This window comes from Pristiophorus japonicus, chromosome 7 (assembly GCF_044704955.1).
Source record: "Pristiophorus japonicus isolate sPriJap1 chromosome 7, sPriJap1.hap1, whole genome shotgun sequence".
In the NCBI taxonomy this organism is placed as follows: domain Eukaryota; kingdom Metazoa; phylum Chordata; class Chondrichthyes; family Pristiophoridae; genus Pristiophorus; species Pristiophorus japonicus.
The window spans coordinates 97,379,179-97,402,132 of NC_091983.1; the positions used below are offsets into that span (position 1 = coordinate 97,379,179).

General features: G+C 46.6%; 1 protein-coding gene across 1 annotated transcript in view; it reads right to left on the reverse strand.

Annotated features, from left to right (window-relative positions):
• LOC139266599 (retinitis pigmentosa 1-like 1 protein) overlaps positions 1-22,712 on the reverse strand; it is a 62,516-nt gene extending 39,804 nt beyond the window's left edge. Inside the window, exons 1-2 of the mRNA XM_070884195.1 lie at positions 22,167-22,712; positions 16,871-17,048 (exon numbers count right to left, since the gene is read on the reverse strand). Of these exons, the coding sequence (XP_070740296.1) occupies positions 16,871-17,048; positions 22,167-22,637 (649 nt within the window). The 5' untranslated portion in view covers positions 22,638-22,712. The remainder of the gene's footprint in view (positions 1-16,870; positions 17,049-22,166) is intronic.
• Positions 22,713-22,954: the final 242 nt, after the last annotated feature.

Below are 22,954 nucleotides of genomic sequence, written 5' to 3' on the forward strand. Positions count from 1 at the left end.
CCTTTAGCGCTCTAAGGGAAGTGATAGCACTTGATTTAGCACTCTGCTTCCCTCTTGGAGCGCTAAAGAACAAGTTCCCATCAACAGCAAACCTTTCTCGCCTGCAATTTCTAGCTAACCTCCTTCTCTACCTCTACTGAAAAAAGAATCAAACTACTATTAATACCTCTGTAAACCTCACACCCTCCTTAACAGCTATTGAACTGATAAATTCCAATTATATTTATGTAATCTGACTGTGGGGGATTTAGTTTATCTGCAATTATTCTCGTTTAAATTAGACTGCTTTTCAAATAAACATTATATAAACACAGATTAGCTGAAAATTACACTTGCACTTTTTAAATTTATTTGTTTCTGGGAAGTGGGCATTGCTGGCAAGGCCAGCATTTACTGCCCATCCCTAATTGCCCTTGAAAAGGTGGCGATAAGCCGCCTTCGTGGACTGCTGCAGTCCTTCTGGTGAAGGTACTCCCATAGTGCTTTTACAGAGGGAGTTCCAGGAATTTGACCCAGCAACGATGAAGGAATGGCGATATATTGCAAGTCAGGATGGTGTGTGACTTGGAGGGGAACTTGGGGGTGATGGAGTTCCCAAGCTCCTGCTGCCCTTGTCCTTCTAGATGGTAGAGGTCGCAGGTTTGGGAGGTGCTGTCGAAGAAGCATTGGTGAGTTGCTGCAGTGCATCTTGTAGCTGGTACACACTGCAGCCATGGTGCGCCAATGGTAAAGAGGGAGTGAATGTTTAAGGTGGTGGATGGGGTGCCAATCAAGCGGACTGCTTTGTCCTGAATGGTGTCGAGCTTCTTGAGTATTGTTGGAGCTGCACTCATGCAGGCAAGTGGAGAGTGTTCCATCACACTCCTGACTTGTGCTTTTTAGATAGTGGAAAGGCTTTGTGGAGACAGGAGGTGAGATACTTGCCGCAGAATACCTAGCCTCTGACATGCACTTGTATCCACAGTATTTATGTGGCTGGTCAATGGTGACACCAAGGATGTTGAAGATGGCGGTTTCGGTGACGCTAGTTCCGTTGAATGTCAAGGGGCGGTGGTTAGGCTCTCTCTTGTTGGAGATAATCTTTACCTGGCACTTGTGTGGTGCGAATGTTGCTTGCCACTTATCAGCCCAAGGCTGAATATCGTCCAGGTCTTGCTGCATGCGGGCATGGACTGCTTCATTATCTGAGGAATTGCGAATGGTATTGTGGCTGTGATGATTGGCCTCCAACAACCACAACTATTTTCCTTTATGCTAGGTATGACTCCAGCCAGCGGAGAGTTTTCCCCCTGATTCCCAGTGATTTCAATTTTACTAGGTCTCCTTGATGTCAAGGGCAGTCACTCTCGCCTTACCTCTGGAATTCAGCTCTTTTGTCCACGATTGGACCAAGGCTGTAGTGAAATCTGGAGCCGAGTGGTCCTGGCGGAACCCAAACTGAGTGCAAATGAGCAGGTCATTGGTGAGTAAGGGGCACTTGATAGCACTGTCGACGACACCTTCCATCACTTTGCTGAGTAGACTGATGGGATGGTAATTGGCTGGATTGGATTTGTCCTGCTGTTTGTGGATAGGACATACCTGGGCAATTTTCCATATTGTTGTATAGTTGCCAGTATTGTAGCTGTACTGGAACAGCTTGGATAGAGGCTAGCTCTGGAGTACAAGTCTTCAGCACGACAGCCAAGATGTTTTCGGGGCCTCTGCTATATCCAGTGCACTCATCCATTTCTTGATATCAGTGGAGTGAATCGAATTGGCTGAAGACTGGTCTCTGTGATGGTGGGAACCTCAGCAGGAGGCAGAGATGGATCATCCACTCAGCACTTCTGGCTAAAGATGGTTGCTAACACCTTATCTTTTACACTCATGTGTTGGACTCTGCCATCATTGAGGATTAGGATATTCATGGAGCCTCCTCCTTCTGTTAATTGTTTAATGGTCCACCACCATTCATGACAGAATGTGGCAGGACTGCAGTGCTTTGATCTGATCCATTGGTTGTGGAATCACTTAGCTCTGTCTACAGCATGTTGCTTCTGCTGTTTAGCATGCATAGAAACATAGAAACATAGAAAATAGGTGCAGGAGTAGAGCCTGCACCACCATTCAATAAGATCATGGCTGATCATTCCCTCAGTACCCCTTTCCTGCTTTCTCTCCATACCCCTTGATCCCTTTAGCCGCAAGGGCCATATCTAACTCCCTCTTGAATATATCCAATGAACTGGCATCAGCAACTCTCTGCGGCAGGGAATTCCACAGGTTAACAACTCTGAGTGAAGAAGTTTCTCCTCATCCCAGTCCTAAATGGCCTACCCCTTATCCTAAGACTGTGTCCCCTGGTTCTGGACTTCCCCATCATGCAGCCCTGTATTGCAGCTTCCTCGTGTGGGCACCTCATTTTTAGGTATGCCTGGTGCTTCTCCTGGCATGCTCTTCTATACTCCCCATTGAATCAGGCATGGTCCCCTGGCTTGATGGTAAATGGTAGAGTGAGGGATATGCCGGGCCATGAGGTTATAGATTGTGGTGGAATAAAAATCTGCTGCTGTTGATGGCCTACAGCACCTCATGGATGCCCAGTTTTGAGATGATAGATCTATTCTGAATCTATCCCATTTAGCAAGGTGGTAGTGTCATACAACACGATGGAGGCTGTCCTCAATGTGAAGATGGGACTTTGTCTCCACAATGACTGTGCAGCGATCACTGCTACAAATACTGTCATGGACAGATGCATCTGCAACCGGTAGATTGGTGGGGATGAGGTCTAGTAGACTTTTCCTTTGTGTTGGTTCTCTCATCAATTGCTGCAGGCCCAGTCTGACAGCTATGTCTTTTAGGACTCGTCCAGCTCGGTCAATAGTGCTACTACCAAGTCACTCTTGGTGGTGGATATAGAAACATAGAAACATAGAAAATAGGTGCAGGAGTAGGCCATTCACCCCTTCGAGCCTGCACCGCCATTCAATATGATCATGGCTGATCATGCAACTTCAGTACCCCACTCCCGCCTTCTCTCCATATGCCCTGATCCCCTTAGCCATAAGGGCCACATCTAACTCCCTCTTGAATATATCCAACGAACTGGACTCAAGAACTTTCTGTGGTAGAGAATGCCACAGGTTCACCACTCTCTGGGTGAAAAAGATTCTCGTCATTTCGGTCCTAAATGGCTTACCCCTTATCCTTAGACTGTGACCCCTGGTTCTGGACTTTTCCAACATCGGGAACATTCTTCCTGCATCTAACCTGTCCAGTCCAGTCATAATTTTATATTTCTATGAGATCCCCTCTCATTCTTCTAAATTCCAATGAGTATAAGCCTAGCCGATCCAGTCTTTCTTCATGTCAGTCATGCCATCCCGGGAATTAGTCTGGTGAACCTTCGCTGCACTCCCTCAATAGCAAGCACATCCTTTCTCAGATTAGGAGATCAAAACTGCACACAATACACAAGGTGTGGTCTCACCAAGGCCCTGTACAACTGCAGTAAGACCTCCCTGCTCCTATACTCAAATCCTCTCGCTATGAAGGCCAGCAGGCCATTTGCTTTCTTTACTGCCTGCTGTAACTGCAGGCCTACCTTCAGTGACTGATGTACAATGACACTCGGGTCTCGTTACTAATCTGTCACCATTCAGATAATAATCTGCCTTCCTGTTTTTGCCACCAAAGTGGAAAACCTCACATTTATCCACATTATACTGCATCTGCCATGCATTTGCCCATTCACCTAACCTGTCCAAGTCATCCTGCAGTCTCATAACATCCTCCTCACAGCTCACACTACCACCCAGCTTAGTGTCATCTGCAAACTTGGAGATATTACATTCAATTACTTCATCCAAATCATTAATGTATATTGTAAATAGCTGGGGTCCCAGCACTGAACCTTGCGGCACCCCACTGGTCACTGCCTGTCATTCTGAAAATGACCCATTTATTCCCACTCTTTGCTTCCTGCCTGCCAACCAGTTCTCTATCCATGTCAATACATTACCCCCAATACCATGTGCCTTAATTTTGCAATCTAATCTCTTGAAAGTCCAAATACACCACATCCACTGGTTCGCCCTTATCCACTCTACAAGTTACATCCTCAAAAAATTCTAGAAGATTTGTCAAGCATGATTTCCCTTTCATAAATCCATGCTGACTTGCACCGATCATGTCACTGCTTTCCAAATGCGCTGCTATTATATCTTTAATAACTGATTACAGCATTTTCCCCACCATGATGTCAGGCTAACCGGTCTATAATTCCCTGTTTGCTCTCTCCCTCCTTTCTTAAAAAGTGGGGTTACATTAGTTACCCTCCAATCCATAGGAACTGATCCAGAGTCTATGGAATTTTGGAAAATGACCATCAACTATTTCTAGGGCCACTTCCTTAAGTACTCTGGGATGCAGACTATCTGGCCCTGGGGATTTATCGGCCTTCAGTTTCCCTAACACCATTTCCTGACTAATAAGGATTTCCCTCAGTTCCTCCTTCTCGCTCGACCCTCGGTCCCCGGTATTTTTGGGAGGTTATTCGTGTCTTCCTTAATGAAGACAGAACCAAAGTAGCTGTTCAATTGGTCTGCCATTTCCTTGTTCTCCATTATGAATTCACCTGATTCTGACTGCAAGGGACCTACATTAGTCTTCACTAATTGTTTTCTCTTCACATATCTATAGAAGCTTTTGCAGTCAGTTTTTATGTTCCCTGCCAGCTTACTCTCATATTCTATTTTCCCCCTCCTCATTAAACCGTTTGTCCTCCTCTGCTGAATTCTAAATTTCTCCCTGTCCTCAGGTTTGTGGCTTTTTCTGGCGAATTTATGTGCCTCTTCCTTGAATTTACCACTATCCCTAATTTCCCTTATTAGCCACGGTTGAACCACCTTTCCTGTTTTATTTTTACTCCAGACAGGGATGTACAATAGTTGCAATTCATTCATGTGATCTTTAAATGTCTGCCGTTGCCTATCCACTGTCTACCCTTTAAGTATCATTCACCAGTCTCGTCTAGCCAAATCACGTCTCATACCATCGAAGTTACCTTTCTTTAAGTTCAGGACCCTAGTTTCTGAATTAACTGTGTCGTTCTCCATCTGAATGAAGAATTCTACCTTATTATGGTTATTCTTCCCCAAGGGGCCACGCACGACCAGATTGCTAATTAATCCTCTTTTGTTACACAAGACCCAGTCTAGGGTGGCCTGCTCTCTAGTTGGTTCCTCGATATATTGGTCTTGAAAACCATTCCTTATACACTCCAGGAAATCCTCCTCCACAGTATTGCTACCAATTTGGTTAGCCCAATCTATGGGCCCAAGTTTCGGGCTGCGCCTAAAATGGCGCAGTCCGGACCTGGACGCCCGTTTTTCGCGCCACAAAGTGCGCCTAAAAAAAACTTACCTATTCTCCGGCTCCCTGCAGGCCCTCTAGAGTTGGGCGCGGCGCAGCACGAGCTGTAGGGGGCGGAGCCAAGTCCCTGCGCTGAAAACAGTGCTGGGACCTCTGCACATGCGCGCTACAGTGGGCGCGCAAATGCAGTAACTCCAGGCGCCCAAAACTGTGGGAGGGGCCAGAAGCACGCAGCCCCTAGCCCTGGCCGAATGGCCTCACTGGGGCTGCATGCATTAGGCTCCTCCCACCCGACCGGACCCGACCCGACCTCTGCTTCTCCCCGCACCCCCCCCCCGCCCTCCCCGGCGACCCGACCCCTCCGCTCCCTTCCCCCCGACACGACCCGACCTCCGCGCCCCCCCCCCACCACGACACCCCTCCTGGACCTCCGCGACTCTCCCCCCCCCCCCGGACCTCCGCGACTCTCCCCCCCACCCCACAGACCTCCGCGACTCTCCCCCCCCCCCACAGACCTCCGCGACTCTTCCCCCCCCCCCCCCCGGACCTCCGCGAACCCCCCCGAGACACGACGCCACCTACTTGTAAATCCAGCCCGAAGTCTTGGGCCCGGCCGTTCAGCCTCCTTTCATCCTTCCCTCCCTCCATCCTCTCTCCCTTCTCCCCCTCTCCCCCCTCCTCCTCTCCCCCTCTCCCCCCCTCTCCCCCCTCCTCTCTCCCCCCCTCCTCCCCCTCTTCCCCCTCCTCTCCCCCCTCCCTCCCCCTCCTCTACCCCCCTCCTCCTCCTCCTCCTCCTCACCCTCCCTCCTCCTCTCCCTCCCACCCCCCCTTCTCCCCCTCCCCTCGCTGTCAGAAACACAGACACTGACAGACAGAGAGTGAGAGACACACACACAGACAGACAGAGAGATAGAGACACACACACAGACAGGCAGAGACACACTGGGGGGGCCATCCCAGCACACTGTTGGAGGACTCCCGGTGCTGCAGTTGGTAAGTAGAAAATGTTTTATTTATTGATTTTTTTTTTTAATTGTATTTTTTATTAATTTTTTTTGATTGATTTATTGGTTGATTTATTGATGTATTTATCATTTATTATTGATGATGGCTCTTTATTTGTAAAACTGAAGTGTTTAATGTTTGTAAACTTCCCTTTAAACCCTAGTCCCCCCCCCTTTCCCTACGCCTAATTTGTAACATACGCCTGATTTTCTAAAGTGTAGACAAGTTTTTTTCGAACGTACAAAAATCTTCACTTACTCCATTCTAAGTTAGTTTGGAGTAAGTTTTCACTGCCGAAACTTTGAAAACAGGCGTAAGATGCCGGACACGCCCCCTTTTGAAAAAAAATTCTGTTCCAAAGTGAAACTGTTCTAACTGACTAGAACTGGAGCAAACTAAATGCCGAGAATTCAAATTTCTAAACCAGTTGCTCCAAAAAATCAGGAGCAACTGAGGCCGAAACTTTGCCCCTATATGTAGGTTAAAGTAACCCGTGATAACTGCTGTACCCTTACTGCATGCGTCCCTAGTTTCCTGTTTGATGCCCCGTTGAAGTCCCCCACCCAGATTATATTCTGTGACCTTGTTATCCTCAGTGCTTCTTCCAAGTGGAGTTCAACATGGAGGAGTACTGATTCATCAGCTGAGGGAGGGTGGTAGGTGGTAATCAGCAGGTGGTTTCCTTGCCCGTGCTTGACCTGAAGCCATTAGAGTTCATGGGGTCCAGAGTCAATGTTGAGAACTCCCAGAGCAATGGTATACCACTGTGCCGCCTCCTCTGGTGGGTCTGTTCTGCCGGTGGGACAGGACATACCCAGGGATGGCGATGGAGAAGTCTGTGACATTGGCTGAAAGGTATGATTCTGTGAGTATGACTATGTCAGGCTGTTGTTTGACCAGCTTGTGGGACAGCTTTCCCAATTTTGGCACAAGTCCCCAGATGTTAGTTAGGAGGACATTGCAGGGTCGACTGGGCTGGGTATGCCTTTGAAGGGTCCGAAGCTGGTGCACTATGTTGGCAAGTTGTGCACTATGCTGGCATTTTTAATACATTTTTCACCCTAATACGTTTGCTTTGAAGTTTGGCAATTTAAATATTAGTGTACAAACACTTAACACATCTTCGGAAATTATGTTGCCTGGAATTTTAATAAAGGTATTAAAATAAACAGGTGGCACCTTCTTTAAAAATAAGCAGACAAATGTCATAGTTGTGTATTAAGTATTCATACATTAATATTTGAACAGCCTAATTTTAAGGCAATGGGTTTTTCTTATAGAACTACTTGAAGGACGTTGCTACAAGTGCTTATATTGTGTAATAAATCAAGGTTAAAAGAATCCAGGTAAATTACGTAATAGTGCTTAATTTTACTTGAATCAACTGAGCTGCAATTACATTCTGTGCATTTTACATAGAATTACATAGAAAATACAACCCAGGAATAGGAATTTTTCCAACCAGTCCTCCATATGAGCAGTTAATCCCATTTGCCTGCCGTGTTCTTTTACCCCTTGAACCCCCATTCCTTCAACCACCTATCTAATGTATTCTTAAATGGTGACATGGGGGGCAGGGATTTTAACCGTACAAAATGGCTGGGTAGTTAAATTGTTAAAAATGGGATTCCCGACCAGATCCCACCTCCAGCCCACACACTTCCAGTTTTAACGGAGGCGGGACAGGGGTGGGGGACCAACCTGCTCCCAGTTGGTGGAAGGTCAATTTAAATATTATAATGAGGCTGGAAGCCTCTTTTTTAACCTCCATCTTGTTTTTAACTGCATGTGAATGGGTTTCACACAATTCGTGAAGCCCGGCAGTGACAGCAAGGCGGTGACTGCTGGATCCAGGAGGTAAGTGGCTTTACACCAACCTCCTGGATCCAGGGCCCAGGCCTAACCTACCCCCCACAATCAGAAACCGCACCACCACCCGCACAAGGCTTCCGATCACCCATCCCAGGCTCCCCACACCCCAGCCCCCGATGGTGTTGAGATCGGCGCCGAATCTCCGATGGCCAGCCATGATCTTTCCTTCACCCCCACTCCCACCATCCGGCCCCGATCCTCAACACCACCCTCCCATCCATTTAATGGCGTGGCCCGACCCCCGATCTTCAACCCCCCGCACCCCCCTCCCCCTATCCATTTAACGGCCCAGTCTGACCTCCAATCTTCAACGCCCCCACCCTCCCAATCCCTTTAACAGCCCGGCCCAACCACCAATCCTCTACCACCCTCCCAGATTGGGTGATACTTTTAAAAATCTTTTTCTCTGCTAATTGTATTCTCTTTCCCTCTCTTCCCCCATCTCTCATCTCATGAACAGGTTAAGTCCTTGCTGGGATATGTTTCCAGGGGACTTCTGGTACCTTGCCCTAATGGTCATAGAAACATAGAAACATAGAAAATAGGTGCAGGAGTAGGCCATTCGGCCCTTCTAGCCTGCACCGCCATTCAATGAGTTCATGGCTGAACATTCAACTTCAGTACCCCATTCCTGCTTTCTCGCCATACCCCTTGATCCCCCTAGCAGTAAGGACCTCATCTAACTCCTTTTTGAATATATTTAGTGAATTGGCCTCAACAACTTTCTGTGGTAGAGAATTCCACAGGTTCACCACTCTCTGGGTGAAGAAGTTCCTCCGCATCTCAGTCCTAAATGGCTTACCCCTTATCCTTAGACTGTGACCCCTGGTTCTGGACTTCCCCAACATTGGGAACATTCTTCCTGCATCTAACCTGTCTAACCCCGTCAGAATTTTATATGTTTCTATGAGGTCCCCTCTCATTCTTCTGAACTCCAGTGAATACAAGCCCAGTTGATCCAGTCTTTCTTGATAGGTCAGTCCCGCCATCCCGGGAATCAGTCTGGTGAACCTTCGCTGCACTCCCTCAATAGCAAGAATGTCCTTCCTCAGGTTAGGAGACCAAAACTGTACACAATACTCCAGGTGTGGCCTCACCAATGCCCTGTACAACTGTAGCAACACCTCCCTGCCCCTGTACTCAAATCCCCTTGCTATGAAGGCCAACATGCCATTTGCTTTCTTAACCGCCTGCTGCACCTGCATGCCAACCTTCAATGACTGATGTACCATGACACCCAGGTCTCTTTGCACCTCCCCTTTTCCTAATCTGTCACCATTCAGATTTGAACCTAGAAAGTATAGCTGAGATTTTCCACTGGCTCTGCACCTACCTAACTAACTCTGGTGTATTTTCTGGGCTCAGCATAATGGGCAGGTTTGTGGAGGGATTCCTACCTGAGCCAGGTGGCCCACCTGATGGGGACAGGAGATTGGCTGTTGCAGGGCTCAGATGCCGGGTATTGTGGTGCAGGGCTGGCTGCTTGCAGGACAAGCTGAAGAGGATGGGCAATTTATTTTTTGAAGTTTTTTAATTTGCAGGGTACTAGAGTGCAATTAATTGCCCCGTGATTGATTGAGGAAGATTACATTATGTTTAGTCTTTGGCCATTTGATTTTTTCCCCAAATTTAAACATAATCGTCTAATTATTCTCGATTTCATGAGCTTCGCCAGTGGCACAGAGCATCACATATGTCATGCACCTAATTTGCAATATGTTGTATCATGCAAGGTATATTTGTGGAGCAAATAGAGGCCAGACTATACGCAAGCATGAACCTCATTTAAATGGGCCCCTTGTGTTAATAACGCTCCACATTGAATTTCATGAGATTGATTGAAGAATTTGCCAAAGCACAGCTCACCCATATAAAATTAGTGTATAACAGTTCAATGGCTTGATTTGCTTTAATAAAAAATTTTGGGGATGATTTTCATTAAGGCCTTCACCTGCCCAAGTGCCGCCTAAAGTGCCGCCGATGGCCGGCGAGGTACCGGACGGTACTTTCGGTGGGATATTCATTGCCGAGGTCCCTCAAAAGGTCGGCGGGTGGCAAATGGATGACATATGCTGCCAATCTGGGCGTGAGGTTGCATTCTCGGCGGCAGAGGCGCTTGCCGCCCAAGTGCTACTGAGGATGGAGTCGGGCTCACAGAGGGTCGAAGACCTGAAAAAAAAATGCAGCAGTAAAAAACTAAAAAAACTATTGGAAGACCTCCAGGGAACCCCATGCAGGTAAGTCATGTTATATATGTAAACCTGTAAATACCATGTCTAACCACCAGCGTGATTATCCCCTGGAGTCCCAAGGGATCCCACAATCCCTTGGGAGTGCCTGTATATAAGGAGGCCTCACAGGCTGGAGAGACGTTTAAGATCTGTAATAAAGGACTATGGTCACACCTTACTTTGAACTTACAGTGTCTAGTCTGATTCTTTATTCAAGACGTAACAACTGGCGACGAGATACAAATGACGAACCCCACCGCAACAATGCACAGAACCGTGGGCATCCTGGAGAAATTTTCGGAGGGAGATGATTGGGAAACCTTCATAGAGCGACTCGACCAATACTTCGTGGCCAACGAGCTGGAAGGAGAAACGAATGCTGCCAAACAAAAGGCGATCCTCCTCACCGTTTGCGGGGCACCAACTTATGGCCTCATGAAAAATCTGCTTGCTCCAACAGTGAAACCCACAGACAAATCATATGATGAGTTGTGCACACTGATCTGGGAGCATATAAACCTGAAGGAAAGCGTTCTGATGGCAAGGTATCGGTTCTACATGTACAAGAGGTCTGAAGGCCAGGAAGTGGCGAGCTACGTCGCCGAGCTAAGACACCTTGCAGGACATTGCAAATTTGAAGGACACTTGGAGCACATGCTCAGGGATTTCTTTGTACTTGGTATTGGCCATGAAGTAATACTTCGCAAACCTTTGACTGTAGAGACCCAAACCTTGAGTAAAGCCACAGCGATAGCCCAGGCGTTCATCGCCACCAGTGACGATACCAAACAAATTTCTCAGCACACTAGTGCTGCAGCAAGTACTGTGAACAAAGTAACGTTGTTTTCAAATTGAAATGTACAGGGCAGGACTTACATGCCTGCAGCTGCACGTCCGCAGATGACTCAGAGTCCACCATCAAGGATGGTGAATACAAGGCCATTAACACCTTGTTGACGCTGCGGGGGTGATCATTGTTTCCATTCATGCCGCTTCAAAGGATACGTTTGCAAGGGCTGTGAAACAATGGGACCCTCCAACGTATGTGCAGGCGAGCTGCAAACCTTGCTAATCCTGCAAACCAGCATATTGCAGAGGAGGACAGATCCACAGTGGATCACGACGAACCAGAGCCTCAAACCGAGGAGGCAGAGGTATATGGGGTGCACACATTTATCACAAAGTGTCCCCCGATAATGCTGAAGGTTGAATTAAATGGACTCCCGGTGTCCATGGAGCTGGACACGGGTGCAAGCCAGTCCATAATGAGCAAAAAGACTTTCGATAAATTGTGGTGCAGCAAGGCTTCAAGGCCAGTCCTGACTCCCATTCGTACTAAACTTAGAATGTACACAAAGGAACTGATTCCCATAATCGGCAGTGCTACCGTAAAGGTCTCCTACGATGGAGCGGTGCACAAGTTACCACTCTGGATGGTACCGGGCGATGGCCCCACTCTGTTCGGCAGGAGGTGGCTGGGAAAGATACGCTGGAACTGGGACGACGTCCGAGCGCTTTCGTCTGTCAACGACACCTCATGTGCCCAGGTCCTAAACAAGTTTTCCTCGCTGTTCGAACCAGGCATCGGGAAGTTCCAAAGAGCAAAAGTGCAGATCCACCTAATTCCGGGGGCGCGACCCATCCATCACAAGGCGAGAGCCGTACCGTACATGATGAGAGAGAGGGTGGAGATTAAACTGGGCGGGCTGCAACGCGAGGGCATCATTTCGCCGATCGAATTCAATGAGTGGGCCAGTCCGATTGTTCCAGTCCTCACGGGAGACAGCACCGTCAGAATCTGTGGTGATTATAAAGTAACTATCAATCGTTTCTCACTGCAGGATCAATACATGCTACTGAAGGCAGACAACCTATTTGCAATGCTGGCGGGAGGAAAATGTTCACGAAGCTGGACTTGACCTCGGCCTACATGACGCAGGAGCTGGAGGAATCATCGAAAGACCTCACCTGCATCAACACGCACAAAGGTCTCTTCATTTACAACAGATGCCCGTTTGGGATTCGATCGGCCGCGGCGATATTCCAGAGGAACATGGAAAGCTTATTGAAGTCAGTCCTGCGCACGTGGTCTTCCAGGACGACATCTTGGTTACAGGTCGGGACACCGTCGAGCACCTGCAAAACCTTAGTCGGCTTAATCGTGTGGGGCTCAGGCTAAAATGCTCGAAATGCGTTTTCCTGGCACCTGAAGTGGAGTTCCTGGGGAGAAGAATCACGGTGGACGACATCAGGCTCACCGATTCAAAGACGGGGGCAATCAATAACGCACCGAGACCACAGAATGTGACGGAGCTGCGGTCGTTTATAGAACTCTTTAACTACTTTGCTAACTTCTTACTGGGTCTTAGCACATTGTTAGAACCCCTACACTCTTTACTGCATAAAGGAGATGAATGGGTATGGGGTAAAAGCCAAGAAAATGCCTTTGAGAAAGCTAGAAAGCTGTTAAGTTCAAACAAATTGCTTGTGTTGTACGATCCATGTAAACGTTTGGTACTAGCATGTGATGTGTCGTCGTACGGAGTCGGGTGTGTATTGCAACAAGCTAATGAATTTAGGAAATTGCAACCGGTTGCTTATGCACCCAGAAGTCTGTCTAAGGCCGAGAGGACCTACAGTATGATCGAAAAAGAAGCGTTAGCGTGTGTTTACGGGGTAAAGAAAATGCATCAATATCTGTTCGGGCTCACATTTGAATTGGAAACAGCCCATAAGCCTCTTATATCCCTCTTTTCTGAAAGCAAGGGGATAAATACGAATGCATCGGCCCGCATTGAGAGATGGGTGCTCACGCTGTCCGCATACAACTACGCCATCCGCCACAGGCCAGGCACAGAAAACTGTGCCAATGCTCTCAGTAGGCTGCCATTGCCCACCACAGGGGTGGAGATGTCACAGCCTGCAGATTTAGTCATGGTAATGGAAGCATTCGAGAGTGAGCAATCACCTGTTAGCACCCGACATATTAGAACCTGGATGAGCCAGGACCCCTTACTGTCCTTAGTAAAAAAAACTGTGTGCTCCACGAGAGTTGGTCGAGTGTCCTGTTAGAGATGCAAGAGGAAATAAAGCTGTACCAGCGACGCAGAGATGAAATGTCTATACAGGCAGATTGACTCCTATGGGTTAATCGGGTACTGGTGCTAAAAAAGGGCAGGGCACTTTCATCAGTGATCTCCACAGCACCTACCCAGGCATCGTAATGATGAAAGCAATAGCCAGATCCCACGTGTGGTGGCCCGGTATCGATGCAGACTTCGAGGCCTGCGTGCACAAATGTAATACATGTTCACAGTTAAGCAATGCACCCAGGGAGGCGCCACTAAGTTTATGGTCCTGGCCCTCCAAACCGTGGTCCAGGGTCCATGTCAACTATGCAGGCCCATTTTTGGGAAAAATGTTCTTAGTGGTTGTCGATGCATACTCCAAATGGATTGAATGCGTGATAATGTCAGCAAGCACGTCCGCTGCCACCTCTGAAAGGCTACAGGCCATGTTTGCCACGCATGGTCTGTCTGATGTCCTTGTAAGTGACAATGGGGGTGTTTTATCAGTGCCGAGTTCAAGGAGTTCATGACCGCAATGGGATCACTTCTGCCCCGTTTAAACCAGCGTCCAACAGTCAGGCAGAACGAGCAGTTCAAACAATCAAGCAGAGCTTGAAAAGGGTTATTGAAGGCTCACTGCAGACTCGCTTATCCCGAGTCCTGCTTAGCTACTGCACAAGACCCCATTCGCTCACTGGGGTCCCTCCCGCTGAACTGCTCATGAAAGGGGCATTTAAGACAAGGCTGTCATTAGTACACTCTGATCTATACGAATAGGTAGAGAGCAGGCTGCTTCAACAGAATACATATCATGATCGCGCAAATGTGTCACGTGAAATTGAGATAAATGACCCTGTATTTGTGTTGAACTTTGGACAAAGTCCCAAGTGGCTTCCTGGCACTGTTTTGGCCAAAGAGGGGAGTAGGGTGTTTGTGGTCAAACTCTCAAATGGACCTCACCTGCAGGAAACAAGTGGAGCTGAATCCACGGCCAGATTAGCCATAATCTTGTTGAATGGCGGAGCAGGCTCGAGGGGCTAGATGGCCTACTCCTGTTCCTAATTCTTATGTTCTTATGTTATGTTCTTATGACCAAACCAAACTCAGATTTACGGACTATCCAGAACAACCCACAATACACTCCACCGTTTTCGGCCCTCCAGCACACACACAAGTGGTAACCGCCCCAGTGGTTGACCATGAAACAGAACCCATCACCTGCAGCAGCCCAGCAGGACTCACCACTCCCAGCAGCCCAGCAAGACCAGCTGCGCAGCAGCCCAGCGAGGGCCCAACAAACGACTCACCAAAACCAGCAATTGCACCGAGACGATCAACCAGGGAAAGGAAGGCCCCAGATCGACTCACATTGTAAATAGTTACACTATTGACTTTGGGGGGGAGTGTTGTTATGTATGTTAACCTGTAAATACCATGTCTAACCACCAGAGGGCTTATCCCCTGGCGTCCCAAGGGATCTCACAATCCCTTGGGAGCACCTGTATATTAGGAGACCTCACAGGCTGGAGAGACACTCTGAGATCTGTAATAAAGGACTACGGTCACACCTTACTTTGAGCTTGCATTGTCTAGTCTGACTCCTTATTCAAGACGTAACTAGTTGCTGTGGAAAATTTAAAAAAAAATGTTCACTTACCTTTTTTTCAGGTTCTTCATACTCACCGTCGGGGACAGACCAGCCTCCAGCCAGTGGTCCACCCCCGTTCTGCCGCTGAGTCCCGCCGACTCCCGCCCGCAGGAATCTGGGAGCTCGGTGGCCGGAAGGTCAGTTGTGCCACTCGGCCTTCCGCTGACATCAGCGGGCGGTTCCCGGCGGCTCTCCCCTCCCACCCGCTCCGGGCCACCTCAAAAGTGGCACTGGGTGGATCAAGAAGAGCAATGATGGCGGCAGTGGGCGGCAGCGGGTGGTGAGGTGATGAATTTTCACCCCTAAATTTCATAAATTGCCCGTTGCAAAAATACCTCAGACATTACACACGTAACCCAAGCAGACATATTTACAAATCAATCTAGTTCCACCTGCGTATGTCAGATGAGACCTTTCTTCACAGCCTCTGCTTTACTGCAAATGCAGTGACAGATCTATGACATCATCTTCAAGCTGACTTGCAGACAATTTGAATGACTGAGGTAGCCACTTCCCATCGCATATGACGGTCACTATGATATTATGCATCTCTGTTGCAGGATCCTTCCAGGTCACCACAGAGGATGTCTACCAGATAAGCCAGTCTGCAAGACATACCTGTATAAAACAAGGTACTGTCAGCTCATTTAACATGGGAAACACCTTTTTTACTTTCCCAGTGGAAAGGAGACACCAAATGAAGAGGACATGGAACTCTTAACATCTGTAATACATTAGCATGGATTGAGGACCTTAAATAAGGCCAAGCTGTTCATAATGGCAGTGCCCTATTTAAATAATGTGCTGCAGACTCCTGCCAACTAAATTGATAGCCTGGCCGGCGGGCAGGAGCACAAACAAGCGGCAGGAGGCTGCAGCCAGGGACCAGTTGGGACGGCCCCCAGCAGTCAGTAGAGGCTGAAGGCTCCGGGCCACAACTGATGCTTGCGGGGGGTGGGGGGGGGCGGGAGGAGGCGGCGGGGGAGTGAGGACACTGGGGCCACCATTGGGGAGAGGGGACGAGAACATCTGGGCCTCGATCTGGGCTGGGGGAGGCCAAAGACTTCCTTGTGAGGCCTGGGGGGTACATTTCTCCTCTTCCTGACCCACAAGAAGTGCTAAAGGGGCTCATCTTCGGTTACCTTGGGCAGTTGATACCTCCCCCCTTGGATCTACAGCTGGGCCTCCCACAAGTCGGGCCCCCCCCGCCCTCTCACTTACTGTGAGCACCCCTTCACTGCATTCACTGCAACAATACCTCCAGTCACACGTCACACGATACTGCAAACTCCGTTGCTTCTTTCAGCCTTCAGCAGTATACTTATAGGCAACCTCCTATTACAGATGACAGCAGCCCTTTAAGAACTGCCGGCTCGCTCAATTTTGCAACTTGCAACTAACCAGCTTTCAAGGCAGACTCCCTGTGCACATTTTCCATGTGCAGGGAGTTTATTGAAATGAAATGAAAAGAATTGCAAAATTCAGTGTGGTCAGCCAAAAGGCAAGCGCATCCCTGATTTTGCTGGACTCGTACAATCGGGCTATTGTTTTAACCACTTCAGAATTAAAGCCACGTGGGCTAGATTGTTATCCTCTTCAATGACAGATTGAGCACTTTTTAGCTTTGTTCATAGTTGCATTCCATTTTTATACTTTTAAAAAATGAAATGAAAAAAAAAAGCACTAACCGTTTTTCTTGACAGCAACTGATTCATTATTAACATTGGCATGAGATCGCCTTGACAGGCCTGGCAGCTTTTCAGAAGATCTTCTTCTGAAGTTCGGATTCACAATTGGTTTGAATGCTTCATGTCCAACACACACCAGAACATTAGGGCAATGAAAAAGAGCCTGCAGGGTATCAATCTGTAAAATACAAGCATTACCTTTCTCAGATTAGGAAATATTTTTAAATGCGTCGACATTTTGGTAAAGTTTCCTTTTTTTCTTTTGACGACGTGTTATCCTTCAATAAACGAAGCGCCATCTTTCATCCAATTCTCCTCCCCCCATCCCAAGCCACCAACCTCTGATACTAGCAGCATACTTCACTGCCAAAACTGCTGTTGGACAGCAACCAAGGGACACAGAAAGAAACCTGATAGACATAGCACGGGCCTGAAATTCCATGGAGCCTTTCAAGGAGGCAAAAGTGCAGTGGGGCAGGACTTCCAACCCACTTGTTTACTCAGCCAGTGATCCTATCCAAAATCTCAGGGATGAAGTAATTTAAATATGCAGAGTGGGTGCCCCATCCATTTGGGGGCAAAACAGAGGTGCTCACCTCGTTAAGGTGGTGGAAATAAGAGTGGCACCCTGCCACTCCGCTAGAGAGTTTCCAAGCACCCAAGAAAAGCGACTTAAACACTTATTTATAAGGGAATACTTAGAAATGTGATTGATCCCTCTGGGAATGAATACCTTGTTTTGCTGCATCAATGGGATCTTCCTTTATGCTGGGCCTATCAAACATTGCTCTTGGACATAATGGGCAGAAGAAGCACTTGTCCCTCTTGCGTGCAATTTCCTGCAAGACTTAGGTTGGCATCAATCCAGCGGAATGGCAGCAAAATAGCATCACAGTTCTGTCTTCCCTGGCCCCCTGAATTTCAAGGTCCATTGCTAATAGTCCTTGCCTTTCCCATAGGGCATAGCCTGGTCTCCACAGACTGGCTCCTCATGCAGTGAAGCTGGTACTGGGAAGTCACTGGATTGAGGAAATGAAATCACACTCTTCCATTCTAATGTACAGCATCACTCCACTGTTCTAGATTTATAAAACAAGGTGGACCATGATTTGAATACAATATATGACTTTTTGATATGATTATTCTATATATGTGATTATATTTTTAAAAAATGTCGAAGAAATGCTGCACACTGCTTAGGATAGTTCTCACACCAATACAAGGTAATGCATCATTACATACCACATGTAGAATGCAGCAAACCAATCATAACGGGGCAGAACTTCCGCCGTACGAAGTTTCTACAGACCCGGGAAGGCATCGGAAAAGCCCGTTTTCAGCGCATGCGAGGATATTTGTATGTGGAAGTTTGGACTATTTACCCATATCTTGCATGGCAAATATCCTCAAAACTCTTGCGCCTGAAAAAGCAGGCCCATAGCCTACTTTTACAGGCATAAGAATTTAAAAACCTATAAAAAACATGATTAAAATAAAAATTAAAAAAACACATTTATGTTAAAACCCCGCTCACTCAGATAATGTTATTTTAAACCCTAACCCTAACGTTTTTATAAAAATCGGCAATTTTTTGTACTTTAAAAAATGTGTAACATTTTTAATTTCTATTAGTTTATTGTGTGAGGTGTTTTTTGAATGTTTTATGTATTTTTTGTGAGTTTTGGGGTTTTTCTCATTCATTGTAAAAGGAGATTTGTAACTTACGAAACTCCTATTACAATGAATGAGAAAATACTTACCTGTGATTGGGTGTCCAGGCACACGTGACTCCTGCAGACGTCCTGACGTGCACATGCTGCGTGTCGCAGGGAGAGGAGGCCAGTGGATTGGGAGTGTAAGCAGGTGCAGCAGCTTCAGGTAAGTGCGCATTTTATTTCTATTCTTTATTGATTTTCCCGTGGGAAGTCCTCCTCGGAATTTCTGCCCCAACATTTCACTGAAGTACTTTCGATGCAAACATACGAATAACCATAGAATGCAATGGATTTAGGGAGCGAAATTGCCCCTTTTTATAGGCCCGCTAGTGCCTCTGGTTTTCGCTCAGGAGAGGGTGGCGCTACCGCCTCCTGGGAAATTGCCCGTGAGGTTGCGGAGGCAGCGCCTCCATGACCCATGATTAGTGCCCCTGGCTGCCGCACAACCCGTGATGATGTCATTGCCGTGCTCGGCAACCCCTCACTGCCCCGCGAGACTGGCATGGGCGGATGTCAACGCCAGCTTTGCAGGTTGCGAAACTGGTGGACATCCAGTCTCGGGGCGGTGATTAAAGGGGAGGGCGCCATCTTTTTTTGTTGGCTGACTCCGGGACCCTATTGTGCAGCTCAGCATTTCGTCTTGGGTATCGGGCTGCTAGCCTGGTCACACGATGGCAAAGTGGAGGCCATCAGAGGCCATGCAGAGTGTACAGCGGCCCTCCCCTTTAATCGAAGGGGAGGGGTGTTTGAAGCGCGTCAGTACTACATGGAGCACCTGCGTAGTGCTTGACTTTACCGCCCCAGTAGCGCCCTGGGACCCACCCCTAAAGGAAGCGGATCCGCGTTGGGGGGGTGGGACTTCCGCGGCGGACGCTAAAAGTCCTGGCCCCAGAAGATTACCGCCCCCAATCGGGGCACGGGGCGCGGGACAATTTTTCCCCCTTAATGTATAACGCTACTGTGTAACACTGGCCAAGATTTATCAATATGCATAGTTCCAAGTGCAGGTTTGGACCTTTGCGGGAAAAACACGGGATGGAAGCAGATAATTGAGTGTAAGTGACATTTAAAGGGGCCGCAACAATTAAAAAGGTTGACAATAATTCTAAAAACCTTTGGAAAGGCTCAAAAGCCACATGAGGCATTTGGAATTAATTCAGCAGGATGATGCCATGGAAGGAACATTATATTGATGAAGAGAAACCTGCGATACTGGGAGTGTGTCCACTGGAGCAGAGATGGCTACGAGGAACTCTAATAGAGGTATTTAAAATTATGAAGGGTTTTGATAGAGTGAAGATGGTAAGGTTATTTCCTCCGGTCGGGGAGTCAGTGATGAGAGGCCATTAATTTAAAATTGTCCTAAGAGATTGAGAAGGGAGATTGGAAGAAGTTCCTTTACACTGAGAGTTGTTGCAGCATAGAATGCTTTGAGAATGGTTGAGCAAAGATCATTGAATCTTTGAAGGGAAGATTGGGTAAATATTTGAAGCCGAGAAAGGCTTATATACATTTAAGCACACTAAAAAATCTATTTGCCATTCCATAACCTGCCATCTAACGGCTTCTCTTGGATGCTCATTAATTTAGCATTGTGCCCTCTAATTCTGCGCAAATTAAATACCCTTTTTTACATCAGATTAAGGTATTGCATGGAAGACTGAAGATATCGCCCATATAGCTTCTAGATAATTAGGGTTGTATATTTTTGCAGTGTGCCTGGAGTTCCACAGTCAGGAAACGTGATGAATTTCATAGAACTGTTTTACATACATTTTAGGAACTTCGATTAAATTAATTTGTTTCCCCCCAACTTCATTGAACTTCGGGGACTTAATGGAAAAATGCACTTTGTGAAAAACATACTCATCTGAAAAAAAAATCAGATAAGCTTTATCAAAAATCAAAGAATGACAGTTTTCCTCTGGTCCAATATTTTGTTGGTTGCTTTAAAAAAATAATTTAATGATTTTTACAAGTTTCTCTGGTCAGTCCAGCTTTTGCCAGTAAGCTCCTTTCATTGTCTATTAGAGTTTTCTGAGGATGTAACTAGCAGGGTAGATAAGGGGGAACCAGAGGATGTAGTACATTTGGATTTTCAGAGGCATTTGATAAGGTGCCACGTAAAAGGTTGTTACATGGGATTGTGGGTAATGTATTGGCATAGATTGAGGATTGGTTAATGGACAGGAAACAGAGAGTAGGGTAAACGGATCATTTTTGGGATGGCACACTGTAACTAGTGGGGTACTGCAAGGTTCAGTGCTTTGGCCTCACCATTTACAAATTACATCAATGACTTAGAAGAGGGAACCGAGTGTAATCCAAGTTTGCTGATGATACAAACTGCTGTGAGAAGAACGTAAAGAGGCTGCAAAGGCATATATACCAGTTAAATGATTGGGCATTCTTGTAGTATAAGGTGGGACGTGTGAAATTATCCACTTTGGTAGAAAGAATGAAAAAGCAAAATATTTTTTAAAAGGTGAGAGACTAGTAAATGTTGGTGTTCAAAGGGATTTGGGAGTCCTTGTACACGAATCACAGAAAGTTCACATATAGGTACAGCTAGCAATTAGGAAGGCAAATGGTATGTTAGCCTTTAATGCAAGGGGGTTGGAGTATAAGAGTAAGGAAGTCTTTCTGCGATTATATATGGCTTTGGTGAGACCACACTTGGAGTACTGTGTACAGTTTTGGTCCCCTTATCTGAGGAAGGATATACTTGCCTTATAGAGAAGGTTGACTAGATTGATTTCTGGGATGAGAGGCTGTCCTATGAGGAGAGATTGAGTAGAATTGGCCTATATTCTATGGTGTTTAGAAGAATGCGAGGTGATCTCTTTGAAACGTATAAAATTCTTAAAGGGCTTGGCAGGGTATCGAGAGGTTGTTTCCCATGGCTGGAGAGTCTAGAATTCGAGCTCATAGTCTCAGGATAAGGGGTAAGCCATTTAGGACTGAGATGAGGAGAAATTTCTTCACTTCAGAAAGTTGTGAATCTTTGCAATTCTCTACCCCAGAGAGCTGTGGATGTTCAGTCAATGGATATATTCAAGACTGAGATCGCTAGATTTTTGGGCAGTAAGAGAATCAAGGGATATGGGGAATAGGGCGGGAAAGTGGAGTTGTTGTAGAAGTTCGGCCATGATATTATTGAATGGCGGAGCAGGCTCGAGGGGCCATATGGCCTACTCCTGCTCCTATTTCTTATGTTCTTGTGCTTTTATGATGATTGACATTCATCCTGATCCTGAACTTTGATCCACGGTTCCAAACTGATACCAAAACAATCAATACCTGCTGGGGCTACATAACATACAGTTAGCCTTGCTGCAGCTGACTTATCCATTACTTTGTAAAACTAGGATCAGCATCCAGGACTGGGAAGAATGCGTATCCTTGCTCCTAACGTATTGGTTGTTGTCTAACGAATCAGATACCTTTGTCAGCAGAACTGCTTTCTTCCTTCCATCCCATCCCTAATATTTCTGTTTAATTCTATTAAGTACATAGTTATAGTCAGCACATACATTGCAACAATAAATTGTAAAATTTAACAAAACTGAATAAGTACTTACATTTCTTCCATCCACTGTAAAAAGTTTTCTCACATTGTACTGCATGAGCTCAGAAATTTCATCGAGAAAACTTCTGAAGCTGTGTACATTTCTCTTGTGCAAAACAATTGAGTAATGGATGCCAACATTCCCATTTTTTATAAGTATTATTTTTTTATGTGCCGTATGAATACGATTTACTTGATGGTCTTCCTGCCTCACCCTCTGTGTGGTGTGTCGACGGATACTCGTTGGGTTATTGCCTTGCCACGTAGCTGGTTTTCTCCCAGCTGTGTTTATATTGATTGGCTTGACATGTTTTTTATCAGAACAGAGATATGAGCCTCCATCTTCCAACTGCTCCAAACTGTTAATGCTGTGAACTCCATGAGGGGTTGTCACTGTCCGCACACCAAATGGAAGAGAAACCTTCTGGGTGAGGTCATCCAGGAGGGCATCAAAGGTCTTAAAGGTCCGTGTGTTTACAGCCATTTTTACTCCAGTGAACTGAGGGTCACCACTCTTGTAGAAGGTTATTTTCTTTGCTGGAGTTACCTCACTCAGGTTGGTGCCCTTGGTAACTGAATGCAGAGGCTGTTCAAAGTTGAACGGATAGATAGCAGAAGAGTAACCCAGAGAATTTTGATTCATCTTCCTCTGTTAGACAAACCTGAAAACAGAAAAACAAAGTTTCATCTCTTAGATCCAAATTCAAAGAAATTCACTTTCTCTACATCATAGCTTTACTGGAAGATTTTACTCAATTTTTCTCCCCTTCTCTTCGAAGTGCTGACTCATATTCGTGTATG